We start from the raw sequence: 18117 nt of genomic DNA, 5'->3' as shown, positions 1-18117 counted from the left end.
CAAGACTCGCTGAAACCAAGTCTAAGTGGTGACGTAGGTCGTGTAATGTCCTTTTGTTGGATTTGATCGAGGCACAGGCAAAGCGCCGCAGATGTGTGTAGTGAATATCATGCATATTTCATTCATACATATGACATCAACATGGGACAATCCCTCTGAATCATAGAAATCAATGCATTGAACAAATCATCGTTATCATCTTAAAATATTAATTGAATAGAATGCAGATTAACAGTGAAAGGCTTTGTTCTGAGAAACATTCAGTCACACTGCACACTAGGGTCTCTGTGAAGATAAAAACTGTTGCAGTTACCTTGGCAACAGATTAAGGGATCAAGTAGAGGTAAAAATAGAAGCATAGGCGCCAAAAATAGACTTGCTCAAATATACTTCCGAGAGCTCATTCACAGTAGATCAATGGAACACGTGACAAGCACAAGAAGTGACATGATCTGTCACCATGGAAACATAACAGCCATTGGTTTCTTGGTTTGGGGTTTTGCTTGTAGGGTTGAGATAGAAGCCGGAGCAGGAGAAAGAGCAGCAGGAAAGAGAAAGAGATCAAAAGCCTTGAGGCAAACTGGGAGGGGAAGTTGATGGAGGGAAACACAGATAGAGAGAAATGATGGGCGTAATCCAGATTAAAATTGTGGTTTTGGACAATCCCGAGTAAGAAGTGTTGCATTCATGCCAACTCCCCACCCACCGCGTCTCCCGTGCCAAGTTCCAACCCAAATCAGCCGCTCTGGCACATGCAGGGACACAGGGAGCCTCCATCACACACAAAAACAAATATCTTAACACTAAATGGTTGAAACTGACATCACCATTGCTTCTCATTTTGTTGTGTTTCAACCTTTGAACGGAAATGTAAATGCAAACATACAAGGCGCAGCAAATGCATTTTGATTGCTACTATGTGTTTACGAGTATCGTCTCAATAAAACAGAACAATATTTACTTGAATAGTATGCTTAATACTAAATAGCCAAACATATTTAATAACCACGCCATGCCTAATTAAAAAGACTTCCACCACTAAGGCTTCGCTGTTAAATTTAAACTTATGAAAACCAAAACATATCTGTCTCTGTCTCATTATTGCAGTGCCCGCCAAATCGCTCTCCATAATTGGCTGGGAGTGCTAATGTAGCATATTGCCCAGAGTCAAACACAGTCCTGCAACTTCACTCCTTAATTGAAGAGCCTGCAAAATGGGATTTTGTGTGTGTGAGAGAGTGCGAATGTATCTTGGTGTGAAAGCGCTCAGATGACTGTGTGTGAATGAGAGAGAGAGAGAGAGAGAGAGAGAGAGAGAGAGAGAGAGAGAGAGAGAGAGAGAGAGAGAGAGAGAGAGAGAGAGAGAGAGAGAGAGAGAGAGAGAGAGAGAGAGAGAGAGAGAGAGAGAGAGAGAGAGTGAGTTGGCAATGTGGGGGTGAATCAGATGGCACGTTTCAGTATGTTGGTGCACGTTTCAGTATGTTGGTCCTGGCCGGGATAATGTGTGTTTTAGCAGGGTGTAAGGTGTTCAGGGTATACACCACATTTTTTATTCATGTTGAGTCAGTCACACTGCGAAGAAGATGCTACTGCCTCGAACGAAGGTGTCACAAACACACACGTGCGCACGCATACACACAAGGGTAATGCAAATTGTGGTGTATTTGTGCTGTTTGTCATGTTTCGTTTTTGTGGGGTTTGGGTTTTGGTTTAGTTTTGGGTGTTTATGTTGTCTTTTGTCTGGTTTTGTCCCCCCTAGTCTCGTCATAGTTAACCTCATCCACCTGTGTGTCTCTCCCCTCCCCGTATGTGTTGCTAATTAGTGCCCGCTGCCTGCTGTGTTTTCCAGGTGTGTCTTGTTAGTGTCTCGTTAGTGTAGTATTTAGTGAGTGGTGTTTTTCACGCGTCGAGGGAGCATTGTCTTGTCAAGTTGAGGAGTGCTAAGCTGTGTTGCTAGTGTATGTCTGGTCAAGTTTCACTACATCTGATCAAGTGTCTCACCCCCCAAGCCAAGTGTCTCACCCCCAAGCCAAGTGTTCTCTCGTCCATGCCAAGTGTTCTCCTAAGTATTCTCTCGTCCACGTCTACTCAAGTCTCTACGTCTACCCTAGTCTCCACGTCCTGCCAAGTCTGTCCACATCCTGCCATGTCTCTTCACGTCCTGCCACGTCTGTCCACGTCATCTCAAGTCTGTCCATGTTCTGCCAAGTCAGTCCTGCGAAGTCTGTCCACGTCTTGCCCAGAGTGTTCCAATTCAGTCCAGTCATCATGTCAAGTCTTCTCACATTCCATCCAGTCCTTTATTCAATCAATAAAGTTATTCTTCTCCCTGTCTGGTTTCTCCGCCTTTGGGTCCATCTCCCCACAGCCACTCTCTCCACATATAACACTGCCAAAATGTGTTAACGTGATCCATTTTGAGGTAGCATGTGATAGGCTAGCATCTTTCTCCACTTGTGTGACAGTTTGTGTTGAAAACTTCAGCTAAAATGGTGAGTCATTGATGACATAGATTTTTATGTATTATTAATATTTGGTTTACTATAATTGTTTTTAACCCTCGTGCCATTGTGTTACCAAATATGTAAATTGGGAGTTGATTGTGCTGGGGGAAAACACAAAAAACAAAAAAAAAAACAAAAAAAAATGAGCCACGGCTTTGGAAAACTGGGGGACCGTCAAAATGCGAGTGTGCCGACATTTCTTAGCCATTGCATGAGGGAGATTACTCATTTTATATCCCTGGAAGATACGTTAGCCAACCGCGTAACATTAATGTACATTATAAGTGACATTTTTGGACCGATTGGACACTGCATGTATTTTATTGCAATTTCCGTGATTTCTGCATGAAATCCTTCTATGGACATTCCTCGACGGTGCCATGGCCATGAGAAAGATTTCGCACCCCAAATCCACCAGGTGGCGGTAGAGGCCAATTAAGGATTTTCCTTGCAAACACCGCACTGTTTCCAGCACGCCATATTCCACACAGACTTATTTCTTCGTGCTTTTTACTGATTGTGCATTCGACAGGATGTTAGTGGATGCGCGTGCACGTTAGTGGGCGCGCGTGCACGTTAGTGGGCGCGCGTGCGTGTTCGTGGATGCGCGTACATGCGCGCCACCTATATTTTTGTGCAAAAAAAGGTATTGCGAGCTATTGACTTATGTTTCGTGTTGGGATATGTTGTTTGTTTGTCTGCATGGACGTGGGAGGCACGTTCCCTAGTGGGAGGGGTCGAATGGCAATGCTGTTGGTCGTTGTTGTGTCCCCAAAATGAGCCACTGTTAGAGGGGGGCGTCGTTGCAATACAGCGGTTTTCCTCAGTGTGTGAAGGCTGTTATTTATATTTTTTTCTCTTTCTTCACTTTAGAACTTTAGAATTGATAGCGTGCATATTCCACACGCATGCGCAGTTCGATCATCCATTTTGAACTTCAGTCGACCATTGCTATTTGCTCCGGAGCGCCTGCAGGGGGGAGGCGTGCCATTGTGGCCAAACGTGCGTCCAACGTGGAGGTGACGTATTTCCCTTCGTGCATTCTTCAAAACATGGCAAGGAGCATGGATCGGTGAAAACAATAAGCAGAAGGGATAAGACAAAACAACTTATGAAACTTATGAAGTGTAACATGTAACGGTTGTCGAGATGAATTCCTCGTCGGTTATCTTATCTGGCCGTTGCATTTCTACGTGTGAAAGTGCTAAGCTTCGATTTTTATTCGGCTAGTTTGTATTCACAACACATTTGGCTAACGTGCAAGAGGCATGAGCTTCCTGGATCTAAGTAAAAGAACGGCGATCGGAGACACAAAAAGCTGCAAATGCAAGTTGGCAAGTAAGTACTTCTACAAAATAAACATAAACGAACATATGAGCACGTCCCTGAAAGCCGCGGGGGACGTGCAGCTTCCCAACGGTAGTTCTGATGCCAATGAACATTTTGGGTGGTTGAAAGAAAAAAAATATTAAAAAATGACTTAGTTATCACACCTCAAAGTAGAATTACTGATTTGGCTAAAATAATCGCGAGGAGGTTTTTATGAGTTAAATTGCCATTGTCAAAAAATTTGACATGCATTGAAGAAATTGTTGTTATAACTTATTGCCTTATTCAAAGCTCTAATTATGTCATATGAAATATTAATTTTTTATGTATTTTTTATACATGTATACAGCACAGTTAGTTTTCTTCATAGTCCATTCTTTGGGCTTGTATTGTCCTAAGAGGGGGGAATACATAAAAAAAAAAAAAAACTTCATATGTATGGATAGTTCTGATGCCAATGAATATTTTGAGTGGTTGGAATAAAAAAAAAACATTAAAAATTGACTTAGTTATCACACCTCAAAGTAGCATTACATATTTGGCTATAATAATTGCGAGGGGGGTGTTCTGAGTTAAATTGCCATTGTCAAAAAATTTGGCATGCATTGAAAAAATTGTTGTTATAACTTATTGCCTTATTCGAAGCTCTAATTATGTCATATGAAGTATTAATTTTGTATTTATTTTTTATACATGTATACAGCACAGTTCGTTTTCTTCATAGTCCATTCTTTGGGCTTGTATTGTCCTAAGAGGGGGGAATACATAAAAAAAAAAAAAAAACTTCATATGTATGGATAGTTCTGATGCCAATGAACATTTTGAGTGGTTGGAATAAAACAAATATTAAAAATTGACTTAGTTATCACACCTCAAAGTAGCATTACATATTTGGCTATAATAATTGCGAGGGGGGTGTTCTGAGTTAAATTGCCATTGTCAAAAAATTTGGCATGCATTGAAAAAATTGTTGTTATAACTTATTGCCTTATTCGAAGCTCTAATTATGTCATATGAAGTATTAATTTTTTATTTATTTTTTATACATGTATACAGCACAGTTCGTTTTCTTCATAGTCCATTCTTTGGGCTTGTATTGTCCTAAGAGGGGGGAATACATTAAAAAAAAAAAAAAAAAACTTCATATGTATGGATAGTTCTGATGCCAATGAACATTTTGAGTGGTTGAAATAAAAAAAATATTAAAAATTGACTTAGTTATCACACCTCAAAGTAGCATTACATATTTGGCTATAATAATTGCGAGGGGGGTACCACTGGTTTCAAGGCACGAGGGTTTTAAAGATGAATCTTTTTTAAAGTATTTTTTCAAGTATGATTTATATGAAAAATAGTTTGCAATTCTTACGAATGGAGGAGCGAGAATGACAGGCCAACTTGCTACCCGGCCAATAGCAGTGGCTCCTCTCATTCACTTTAAATTCAGCACAAGAGACCTGGTGGAAGCACAACTGTACTCACTGTAATCTAAGCAGAAGATGGATGCGAAAAGTATGTTCATGTGGAACTACAAGAAGATCACCACTTATGGTCGCGGTGAAGTGGGCACCCAAACGTGCGTCAGTGTGTGACAACCCCACACCCTCACCCAGCTGTGCCGTGACCAGAGTGATGATTTAAAAAAAAAACAACATAGATGATGATGTGTTCAATTACTTGATTTCTACAATGATTCAGAGGGCTTGATGCACGACGACCCACGACACACATCTGCGGGGGATAGTATCTGTCTACCTGCACCTTGATCAAATCCTTTACACCTTTTTGTAATTTAGAATTACACCACCTGCGCCGCCACTTAGACCTGCTTTTACCTGGTCTAAACATTAGTTTACTGTCAGTCACCAAATTGTCTGGTGCACAGTGGGCATGTATGAGAAAAAGACTTGACCTAGCACAAAAATCAAAATAGAGTCCTTACAGTCCAATGTGTTCAGTGTTGTAATAGCCCAAATAAATCCTTGTTCATTAGAGACTCCAGTGTGAAGACATGGCCATTGATGGGAGTTGAGCAGAGTGAGGTTAAGCAAAAATTATTCAAGGCATGAGCGTGAGAGTTGCTGTTATAATAGGGCAGCATAAGGGAGTATGCACAAATGACTGATGCGGTAAGATGTGCAGAGGAGCAGTTATATCTGAAGTTTGGCATACAAGCATAGCGCATGTGTCAAGATCTGGTCCTCGAGGGCCTGAGTCCTGCATGTTTTCGAGGTTTCTCTACTCCAACGCACCTGATTCAATGATTAGGATAATTATCAAGCTCCTGCAGAGCTTGCTGATGAGCTTGAATCAGCTGTGTTGAATGTGACACCTATGGTATAGAATGATGAATTAAGCTTCAACCTGGAATAGGCATGTACTACTACTATGTACATTAAAATGATGGTTGGCAGCTAACGGTCTGTGGGCAATAACTGCCCCGCCAAATGATGCTGATGAAATAATTTTAAACTAGTCAACACATTTATACTGATTTTTTAATCTGACATTTTTAATCAGAAACTCATGATGTAACTCCATTACCATGTGGCATTCACCGCAAATATATATATATATCTATTTACAGATTCTAGGGATTCTACGATTGGCCAGTGTCAAGGTTTGAGGCGAGATTGAGGACCCAGGCGCAGGAAAGCAGAGATGAGGAGGCAGCGGTGAAGTTCCAAAAAAGGTCTTTTACTTTAGTCAACAAAAATGGGTAGTCTAGAAAAGAAGTGGCAGTAGAAACAAAAACAACAAGGTTCAAAAATCCAACATGGCAAGACATGGGATAACTAACTATATAGCTTGACATCGACAGACAACAAAAGACAAACAACAACTGAACCAAAAACAGGAAACTAATGCTGCCTTCATGTGGTATCCAAATTATGGTAAATACCTCATTTCAAGTAGAAAATTGCATGTGAACGACCCCCTCATGTTCCATTTTCCACTGGACAACTGGGAATTTATTTTGATACCCGAGTTTCCGTGCTGAGAGAACTTTTCAAGTTTCAACATGGCGGAAAGTGCCGCTGGATTCGTGATTGGCAAGAAATTTTAACACTTATAAGGGCGTGGTCGTTCGCTAGCAAGTTGTTTTAGATTTTACACAATTACGGAACAGACACAATTCAATATCCTGTCCTTTACAACTCAATATTTGTCATACCTGTTCGGTTTTACGAGCAAAGACGAGGTCAGCTGTACTACCTCGGTAGTATCCTGTGTACTTTATTGCTACAACAACAAAAGCACATGAACAGAACTCAGTTGTAAGTAGGAGTATCCGAGTAGTAAGGTCCATCTTTCCCATAGCACGTGAAGGCAGGGTAAATACACGCCAACTAATTACACACCAAGGGACACCTGGACAAGATGCACATGGCTGGGGACACTGAGTGGCTGACACAAGAGGGAGAGTAGACAAGCACATGTGGACAAGTTCACAAAACAAACCACAATAGAACCAAAAGCAAACAAGAACACAAAAACCCAAACCAAAAAACAACCCAAAACATGACAGCCACAATGCGACACAGGATTCTAATTAAGGTAAGCCATTTAAAACTTCTTCTTCTTTCGGCTTTTCCCTTCAGGGGTCGCCACAGCGAATCGGTAAGACAGCTTAAAATGTTTCTCAATGTGATGTCATCAAGTATTTATTTACGCCCAACCGTCAGCACACTACATTCGTGTATTACTTGAACAATCACCTACAAGGTGCTAATGCTAAACCTGTAAGCCTTGCTGAATCACCGTCAAGGAGAAAGCGTCACCTTGAAAGTGAACTTTGACCACCTGCTTTTGCCTTTATTGGTTCATCTATTCTCTTCTATCCACATACAAACACTGTTTATCTGTTTGGGTCTTTTCATCCCTTCTATGAAAACTACAATCTGATACATTGGTTTCTTACGTACACAGAGTGGGAGCTGCATTGATTAATTTGGCATTCATGTTAGCAAGTGAACCTTATGAGGACTTGAGAATATTTAAGACAGTATGAATAAGATAGAGAAGATAAGGGGGGAACTTTCTTTTACAACCTTAGCTAGAAATTTGCACACTTCCATATTTAAGGTTGTTTTGGTACATCAGCGCTTTATTAAAGGCTGCCAGCAAAATATTTAAAAAAGCACAGTCCATTTTCAGTTTCTTTCAGCACAACTATGATAATTAAATCACTCTACCCATCATCACTCGCAAGAATGACCACTTATATTTGAAATACTATTTTGACACTTGCTAATAGGTGGACGATGGAAGTCCGATGCAGTAGGGCACACATCGCTACAGTACAAATGCCTCCCATTGGTGATTCATAATCTCCCTGTGGAGCATGTAAGGTCATTTTCATAACCAGCCTCTTACAGCCTTGCAGTAAAGGCAGTGACATTACAGCCCGCGGCTCCCCAGGGGTGATTACATATGGATGGAGGAAGTGTGAAAGCAGAAACAGTCAAGGATGAGATGAATGAAAGGCGAAAGTCTCACTTGGCCTGCTATAAGTCTCTTTTTTATTTGTATTTATTTTATTTTTTTTAACAGTCACTCACGGGAATTGGACACAAGCAAAACAATGACGCAGAATAGTTCTGGTTTCGTGCCTCTCTTTTCCTTCCCCCCCCCCTTCTGTGCTCACGTTTGCCAGATCAGCTTCCTACCATACAAACATAATCATCCATCACCTCCATGGGGGTTGTGAGTGTTTCAGGGGGATTTGCTAAACAAAAGCATGTAATGATCGAAAGGTCATGTGATGACAGAGCCGTGCCCGTCAACAAACACACTCAGAGGCACATGTAAATACCGCTCACTGATTAATATTGCTTTTAGGTTGGTGTAGCGCAGTCTTGCTGAAACATGTGACACAAACACGCACGCACAAGTACACGCATGTGTTCCTAGATGGACGATTATACCTGAGTGATGAAGCCCGTTTGATTCACTCATGCAGACGTGCAGTATGCAGAGCGGGGTCAGTCTATGTCATGATTAAAAAAAAGCAACTTATGTAAGAAAGAACAGACGCACTCTTCATCACCTGAACAGAAGTACCAAAAAAAGACACAAACAAAAAAGACACAAACAGATCGTTGTCATCAACGTCTCCTTTTCATGTTTCCACCTTGTCTCCTAAACCTCACTTAGGACTTAAAAATTGTCACAGGAAAAATGTATTTATACTTCAAAATCTTGCCTTCTTGTGTTATTGCTTGAGCTAATGCTAAATGTTAAATTGGTTGACAGTTCAACAGTGCTAAACCAGGCAATACAATCACGAATATCTAACCTTTTTTTGCTCTGTCAAGGTGTTGTGCCGCAAATTGCACCCCCGCCTCCTCATACGTCGTTTTTGTTTGTTTATTTGCGTAATTAATCAAGGGGAAACTCGAATGACATTTAAGGAGGCTGTGGTGCAGTTTGCGGCACAACACCGGCAGCTATTGGAAACTAGCTCTGCTCTTTACCTCGCACCGGCCCCGCATTGCTACAAAATATGCCACTAGAAAGCTTAGCTTTCGTTGAGTCCAACATCGATGGCCGCAGTATTAGGAAAGTAGAACTACATTGCATTTAACATGATTCTTATGCTGCATTCGAGGAAGGTGGGAAGTCGGATTTTCCTGACTTCAAACCAGGAAGTGTGTACGGGAATGCCCCTTGAACTCGGAAATCCCACTTGCTAAATTGGGGGGGGGGGGTGATTCACCATAACTTCAACATAAAACAACATATGTGACAGTATGCCGCTATCTCCCTGCATGAAATTATACGGTGAGCTACTTAACTGTATGGAATGCTTATGAAATAAGAAATATATTAATGCAGTATTAGACATGAAAGCAGGAAGTAGCTGCCAGTTTGATTAAAACACACCTGCTAACGAGTAGATGCTCTCAGAATGAGATCGTAAGTGGAATGAAAAAGTAAATTGGAAGGAATGAATTCCCTTTTAATGAATTTATCATCAAATTTCCTATGACAAATGTGTGATTGACATACACCTGGCAAAAAATGTGGGACGCCGGAGCGGGACCTCCGTAAAATCGGGACAAAACAATGGAGTTTGCGTAATCTGTCAGGATTCAGGACTCAAGACTCAAAATTTTTTTACCGGGACTAAAACCGAGATGTCCAAACTGTCCACGTTAATTCAGTTGAAAGAAACAACAAATTGTCAGCAACATGAAACTGATTCATATCCTGTGTATATCTCTCATAATAGACGGTGGGATGATTTTCGAATGTAACGATTGGATTAGGTTTGTCAAACCAAAACCGAATTTCCAATTTGATTTTGTTCCGAAATTGAAATAAAATGTTTTTTGTATAAATACGTCAGGTGATCTAATTAATAGTAAATCAAGGGATAGCTTTCACAAATACTATTAATGAATAAAATCGCACAAGGTATGAGAGCACATGTAATTCCTGCTCTGTGAAGTACTGATGTCTTATTTTATGGCTTTAACTTCCTTGAGCGGCTTAAAGCTTTAATTATTCACTTAGCATTCCATTTGCAGTGACCCATGAGTACATTTTTAATGCAAACGGACAAACCCAAAGACTATTTCATTAAGAGGCCCACCTTCTATCAAGTACCATTTCCTATGCCATTACCGAAGATCAATATCTGCTGAGTGGGAGGACATTTTTGTATAGTTAGCGCTGCTACAATGACGAATAGCCTCTGACAAATGAGGCTGGGACCAGTGGGTGCACTACAGAGACATCATGAGTGATGTGTTGACAAGCGCTTAGGTAGAGAAAGCTTATCCTCAACGGCTCCGTGTAGCGATGGGAACGCACTCTGACAGTTTGTCACGTGGAAGTCGATTTACACCTGGACCGCAGCCAGTAATGGCAGAAATAAATCATCATGGGGAACAGGTGAATACACAAGCACTCCCTCCCTCTCTCACACAGAAACCCCTGAACAGAAAGCCATTTCATATTACATAAATGCATTGAAACTCATGTTTTACACAACGAGATGAAGTCACACACATACACGCTAGTTCGGCAATTTCCTCCTATTAAGTGACTCGTCATCTCATGGCACAAATGTGGCATGCTGGCCCCAGAGAGCAATAAATTTGTTCATTCTCAACATCTATTCTGAAAATTATTCCTGATTCATTTCCATTCAGTTGTACTGATCTATTAGACCAGGGGTCGGCAACCTTTGCTGTCAAAAGAGACATTTTAGGCTAAATAAATAACAAAAAAAACTTTTGGGGGGGTGGGTGGCGGGGGGGTCAATTTTGTGGGATTTTATGGTCATTTTTGGGATTTCTTCCTTTGTTTTGGGACATTTTCTAGTTGTATTTTAGAACAAATTTATTTTCAGCCTTTTTTTTTTATTTTCTGACTTTTTTTTTTTAGGAATACTTTTCTGCCTTTTATTTCTTAAATCAAATTCTCTGACATTTTTGGCAATTTCATGGAAGTTTCTACTATTCCTCTTTTGACATTTAATAGTCATTTAATTATTTTTTTTTTTACGTCATTTTTAAAAGTTTTTTCCATTTACCTTTTATCTCTTCTGAAAACTTAAAAATATGGACTGTCATTTTTAAAAATATTTAATTATTAATTTTTTATATAAATCATTCATTCATTTAAATATATTATCTAAAAAAAATACAATATCTGAGGCAATTCCTTCTTACACAGTTCATTTAAATAATATTGTATCTAAAAAAAAAATACAATAACTATGTAAGAAAATATTAATTTCTACCTTTTATTTATTTATTTATTATTTTTTTTTTTTTTCACATGGAGCCACAGGAGCAGGACTAAAGAGCCGCATGTGGCTCCAGAGCCGGAGGTTGCATACCTCTTAGACCACTGTATTCAACAAAATGAATAAACAACAGTCATCCAAAGGTAAAATAATTGCTGTGACTATGCGGCTATTTCATGATGTCACTATTTGATATTTAAAGTTCTACTCTTACACACTTGTCATCGTAACATCGCAAATGTGTGGGCAACAAAAATAAACCGCAACAGATTATGGGAGGATTTTTGCCTCTGGTTATCCTGGGCGCCCCGCTGAGGTCACGACACAGCACCATCTCGTGACGAGACAGTCCTCTTGGCTTCTTCCCAGCGCCCCGCAGACATTAGCCATGTGCCTGCGTGCTCGTCTGTGAAGAAGAGCGCTTCTTCACTCACTTTGCATTCACCTTTCCTATTTCTCCATCGCCTGTACTCGCCTTCTTTTACACACGTTGCAACTCGTCACTCTCTCTTGCTTCTCAACTTTCCTCGAGTTTCTTCTCAATTTGACTTTGTGGTTTCACTGTTCAACAACTCATTTCAATCTCTTTTCCATATCAGTCTCAGAGGGCGCCTGCAGCGTTGATTCCAAGAGAAAAAATAAATACAAAATCCAACCAATCTGTTGACTATAGATGTAATAATGTCCAAACCTCACCATACAATAATTATTATATTGTGGGGCAATGTAAAAATAATAATAATAATAATAATAATAATAATAATAATAATAATAATAATAATAATAATAAAATAAACTCACAATAGAGCATGAAAACTCCCAATATTGTTTAAAAACAAACAAACAAACAAACTTGCATTGACAAAAAACAAACAAACAAAAAAAACAGCAGAATATTGCTTTTTTGCACATAATAACAGCAGAAAGAAATAGGCTTGGCCAATCATTTTTATTGGCATGCTCTCCTATTGGCTCAACGGTGCAAAGTATCATGGGTTATGTAGTTCACAATGCTGTGTTCGCCTGAAGCCGGCAAAAAGTACTGGTTTTTGACGGAGATGTTGAAAAAATATCAGCTGTTACGATTTCTGGGAGTGATAACCACCACAGTATGTTCGGTTTTATTCAGGTGACAAAGTCCAGGTTCTCTGTTTGGGCTATTTGAATTGCTTGTGTGGATGTGTGTGGGTGTGGTTACTGTAGAACAAAAAATACAAATACAAACACACATGAGCAACTTCACATAAATGTCTTCTCGAGACAATCCAAGTTAGCTGAAGTCATATTATAAATATTGTTTAAATAGTGCAGGTAATCCATCCATTTTCTTGACCGCTTATTCCTCACAAGGGTCGCGGGGGGTGCTGGAGCCTATCTCAGCTGGCTTAGGGCAGTAGGCGGAGTACACCCTGAACTGGTTGCCAGCCAATCGCAGAGTGCAGGTAATATAAACCTTAATGTACTGTACATAAATAACCTATAATCACTAATAGTGTGTAATATTGAGGCATTTGCTAATGCATTGTCAATCGAGTCAATTTGTAGAGGAACTCAAACGTGTTGCATTTGCCTTCATCTGGAGATTAGCATGGGTCTTAAAACGTAGGTGGCCAAAACGTGCCTAATTAAAATTAGACTACACAAACTAACCACCAGAGGGTGCGGGAACTGCACAAATGGAAAATAACTTGGCTTTTGTAACACGGCGACGACGATAGTCGCAATTTTAATATTGCCTTATATTTATACTATCGTGTGATCCTCACATCCCTACCGTTATATTTGACATTCACTGACTAAGCGAAATAATAATATCAAAGTGCAAAAAAGCATGACTGATGTATCAGTCTAATCCATTGAATGTACAAGTAACATGAGCTCAGTGTATTTTTCTGTTTCATGAATAGGCTCAAGAACCTTTTACACTCATGAGAAGAACACTCATCTTCTACACATCGTTTACTTCATAAAACACCTCACATGTATTCACTCAATAATTCAAGCTTTGCGCTAAACACAGTGAGTCAGGTTGCTTTCGGGAAGGGAGGCTCATTTAAACTGCTAATACTGCTAATTCATACAGGCTAATAATGAATGCATGCAGAACCTTTTTTATTTTTATTTTTTTTATTTTTTATTTTTTAACATGTCCCAAGAAAACCCGAAGTCTAGTTGTAATATAGTGTTTTATACTGACTAGTGAGCTAATGTGCCTGTGGGGATAAAGCACTCATAAATAATTTCCCCTGCTGCGGCCTACAAGAACGACTTATTCAAAGTAAAGTACAAGACATCGCGGCATGTAGACGAATACATAAATCATATCCTCCATGACCTTATTCAAGTGACTCGTTTTTATTTATATTTAGGAATGACATAATAGTGTGGCTGGGAAAGGGGGACGACTGTGTGTGCACGTGTAAAGAGAAGGCGAGGCGCTGGAGTATGACAACAGCGGAGAACGTGAATGAAGCCAGTGGACTCTAAAGGCGAGATGTCCTCACACTGCCCGGCTAACAGCGATAGCCAAAGCCTCTGCGTGGGCTAATAGTGTCTCTCCTGTTTGCCTAAATCTTCCATCATGTCACTCAGGGGGATTAAAGAAGCTAAAGCCCCCCCTGGCTCTGCCAACAGCCCCTCTGGACCAGCAATCACTTAACGGGAAGCAGGATGGGATTCCTGCTCAGGACATGCAACAAGTACGCTCGCAAATTTATCACGCTACACACGAAGGATGAGGAGCTCTTGTGAGGATGCGTGAAGTCACTTGTTCTTAACATAGGGTGACTAGATTTTGAAAATTATAAAGCAGGACAACAAATGTAATCATTAGTCTGGTGAGTGGTGGTTGTATTATTACATTAGCTAATGCTAAATGCTATCTTGATAGTTCAACAGTGATAAACAAATCAAAGCACTCAGCATGTGTGATTGACATACAAATGGCTCAAACAATTGGCTTGCATACGGGACAAACAAAATCGGGACGCCGAGACGGGACCTTTGTAAAAGTGGGACAAAACTCTCAAAAATCTGCTGTGACTTGGGACACAAGGTTCAAAACCGGGACTGTACCATTTAAATGCGACTGTCCCCCTTTAATTTGTGACTGTCCCTGTGGAAACAGGACTGTCCCGATTAAAACGGAGCGTCTGGTCATGCCTAATGTGCTGATACGAATCCATGCAAACTCACCTTCCTATCATAGTCGAGTGCTGCTGCACGGCCGCCTCCAAGAGGCGCTCGAGGATGGTCCATTCTCCCATGGTGGCGGTTTAGAGGCATCCACTGGGGAAAGGGGTGATAAGGCTGACCACCAAGCTTTTCAATAAGACACCGGGGTTGGTGTTCAGGTCTCTTCTTCAAATCTACTTGAGGGTGAAGGTGAGACAGCTCAGCTTAATGTGCTATGGTGAACCTGAAAAAGCAGAGGAACTCATTCACAGAACATCTCGATCGAAGCGTTTGGAATGTACTCTAATAAAAAAAAAAATCAGTTGAATTCAATTCATCCTTACCGCCCTCCCATGAGGATCTTCACAGTTTCCCGCGAGCGCACCTGTTTGCGTCCAGTCACGCACTCAAACCAGTGCTGGTCTCCAGATGATTTTCAAGAATTAGTGCCAGTGTGCGTCCATCTCTCAATCACATACACTCAGTGAGCACACCAAACCGGGGTCATGTCCATATGCTCAAGTGAGCCTGAATTAAAAGACAGATGCATCTCCCTCCCATCCTCTTCATTTTCTTCTCTTCTTAGCCAAGCTGGAGTAAGCCCTTCCTCCTCTCCTGGTTGTGGCTCAAGCAGTGTTGAAGAGAAGCATCACCCTGCTGCCTTCCTCCACCACTGCTTCTGAAGTCGTGCGAGAGTCCTTTGGTGGTTTCCTCTTCTCCTCCTCCACCTCACTGCCTCTCACGCTCTCTTTCCCGTATCAAGAGGCAACTCATTTCCTCCCCTCACCTCATCTCCTTCTCACTTGGTTCCTCTGTTTGCACCGTCCACCTGACTCGCTTTCGCTCTCGCTCGCTCTCTTGCTCTCAGAGCTAGTAGGCAGCCAGACCGAGCGTGAGTCTAGAGGATTACAGAAAGGATTCATCTCTCCGCTCCTCCCCCCTCCTCTCGCTCGCGCTTCATCACCGTATTTATCCCCCAAGCACCCCCTCGCTCACACACATACAGTATATATATTTATACACTCATAGTGCTACACCACCTCGTTTTCCAATAACACACTCCTCATCACAATCTTTTTTTTTTTTTGCTTCGTGCCTCTTCTCATCACCTTCCCTCATGCTGTCATGCATCGTTGCTTCTCTGCAAAGACAACGCTCGCTGTTTACTCACTTCCAGAGCACATCGAGGCTATGCAAGGATAGTGAGCAGGCTCAGGGGGAAGTGTGTGACTGAGATAAAATGTGTTGGAATGAGTGAGTGAGTAACTGACTGACTGGCTGACTGGAATTAGCACTCATTAAGATTTAGAGGATTTTACAATGAGGATGTTCGGATGGAGCTCAAGTGTTCATACTCTATTGTTTAACATAAGAAAGACATTTTGCTTGCTAATAAAGGCTAAAAATATAATACAGATAAAATAATAAATTTATAATGTAAAGAAATGTACAACATAGAGTGGATGTAAACTGTCTAAATAAAAAACCTTGTTCAGATGCCTTTTTGTTTCGTGATATATATAAAAAAAATGAGACCATGATAAATCATTAAAAAAAAAAAAAATCTACTTGCACACTCTCATTCAAACTCGTTAAATGAAATCCTCCACACACCTGCCACCATTTTAAAGTAGAAGTCAAGCCAAAAATTTCCCACCGTTTTTTTTTATCCATCTTAGGGGGTGGCCATTTTGCCACTTTGTCATCACAGTTGCTTTGGGCTCGGATAACGACCAATCACTGCTCACCTGTTTTCTGTATTTAGCCATGTGACATTCACAAGCTGTGATTGGTCATCATTTTTGCTGTAATTCATGTTCCACAAACGCAACAATCATTTGAATGCAGTGGTGATTGATCTAAGTCTGCAAGAGAACATCAGCTTCCCCTAAATGCCCCTCCCATTGAAAAAATAAAGTAAGGAAATAATGCTGCATTCGAGGATGGTCGGAAGTCAGATATATCAGAGTTCTTTTGTCCCAATTCCGATCTGAAAGCGTTCGAGGCGGACGTAAAGAACCAAAATGGCGGATAGTGATAAATTTATTTTATTTTTTTTTATTTTTTTATTTTGGTCCTCAAATGTCATTTTGACCTCTAGAAAATTTAACTTTTTGCAATTCTGCTTAATTTATTCTTTTAATCTTATTTCATAAGCATTCCATATAGTTAAGTAATTGACCGTATAATTTATTGCAGGGAAATAGCGGCAATACTGTGACGTATGTTGCGTTACATGGATTTATGTTGAATATTTATGAATGAAGAAGCTTATGTAGTTTTATACTCAAGTAAATTGTGTTTTTCCATTCAGAGTGACGTCACATTGTAGTCCGCCGGTGAAGTTGGGGTCCTTTTTTTCTTCTGACTTCGCAAGTGGAATTTCCGAGTTAAGGGAGCGTTCCCGTACACACTTCCTGGTTTGAACTCGGAAAAGTCAGACTTCCGACCATCCTTGAATGCAGCATAAGCACTGCTGTGTGTACAATGGGGTAGGTGCCACCGACTTCCGGGTTTCACACATCAGCGCCATTTCCGGCCACTGCTAGCAGTGTTCCAACACTCGTACCCCCACCCCTGCGCCCCCCCAACCGCACGCTCACGCCCTCTGAAATGTTTCGGACAACTGAGACAGACACACTACACAGTCGCACTAGTCGACAGTAACGTGCACCCTAGGGGCACAAAGGCGGAAGCGCAAGTACTGGGACACGGCCCACACGTGGCAAACAGGAACCGGAAACAAAGCTGATGTGTGAAATCCGGAAGTTGTAAGTCCCGCCTCCTCTGTGGCATATACCCCATGTACGTTTGTTCAGAATCAGCTACTTATCACAAATCACTGACACAGCACGACTTGTAATTCATCCCTGCAGTTCCACGGCACTTTGATTTATTTATATACACAGTCGGATGCTGCTTCGTAGAGTAGGTTGTTCCACTGCTCAAAACTGGACTGTCATTGGATAAATGCTGAGCTTTTTCCCGCCCATCGGGCGCTCAGCGTCTCTGAGGGTTTGTCAAATACTGGGCCGGCCCAGACATTTGACTAATGTGTGATGATTGGGCATTATTTATTTATTTATTTATTTAAAAAAAAAAAAAAAGAAAAAAAAAAAGCTTCCCCATCATTTGAATGACTAGCAGCCACCACCATTCGAATGCGGTGTTGACTAGTGGGGATGCATAGAACCTATTGTAAAGAAAATTTTGGGCTCCACTTCCCCTTTAAAGTGTCTCTGATTCACCCAAAATGCAGTTCACCTGCTCTTGGAGCCCATTATATTTGCATTATTTGTGTGTCTGTCCCCAAATGTAGGTATGCACATTTATTATTATTCTTAATGACAC

The 18117-nt window shown here is 40.8% G+C and overlaps 1 protein-coding gene across 2 annotated transcripts in view; it reads right to left on the bottom strand.

The window, feature by feature from the left end:
• Positions 1 to 15672, bottom strand: part of gjd1b (gap junction protein delta 1b) — a 33494-nt gene extending 17822 nt beyond the window's left edge. For both annotated transcript variants that reach the window (XR_013288061.1, XM_077542077.1), the window contains exons 1-2: positions 15111 to 15672; positions 14788 to 15010 (exon numbers count right to left, since the gene is read on the bottom strand). Coding sequence is in view for 1 of the 2 variants with exons in the window: in XM_077542077.1 (XP_077398203.1) it covers positions 14788 to 14858 (71 nt within the window). In the remaining variant the exon portion in view is untranslated. The remainder of the gene's footprint in view (positions 1 to 14787; positions 15011 to 15110) is intronic.
• Between the last annotated feature and the right edge of the window lie 2445 nt (positions 15673 to 18117).

This window comes from Festucalex cinctus, chromosome 13 (genome assembly GCF_051991245.1).
Source record: "Festucalex cinctus isolate MCC-2025b chromosome 13, RoL_Fcin_1.0, whole genome shotgun sequence".
NCBI classification, from domain to species: Eukaryota; Metazoa; Chordata; class Actinopteri; order Syngnathiformes; family Syngnathidae; genus Festucalex; species Festucalex cinctus.
Note: the sequence above shows the minus strand (reverse complement) of the source record. Positions and strands in the feature narration are given on the sequence as shown.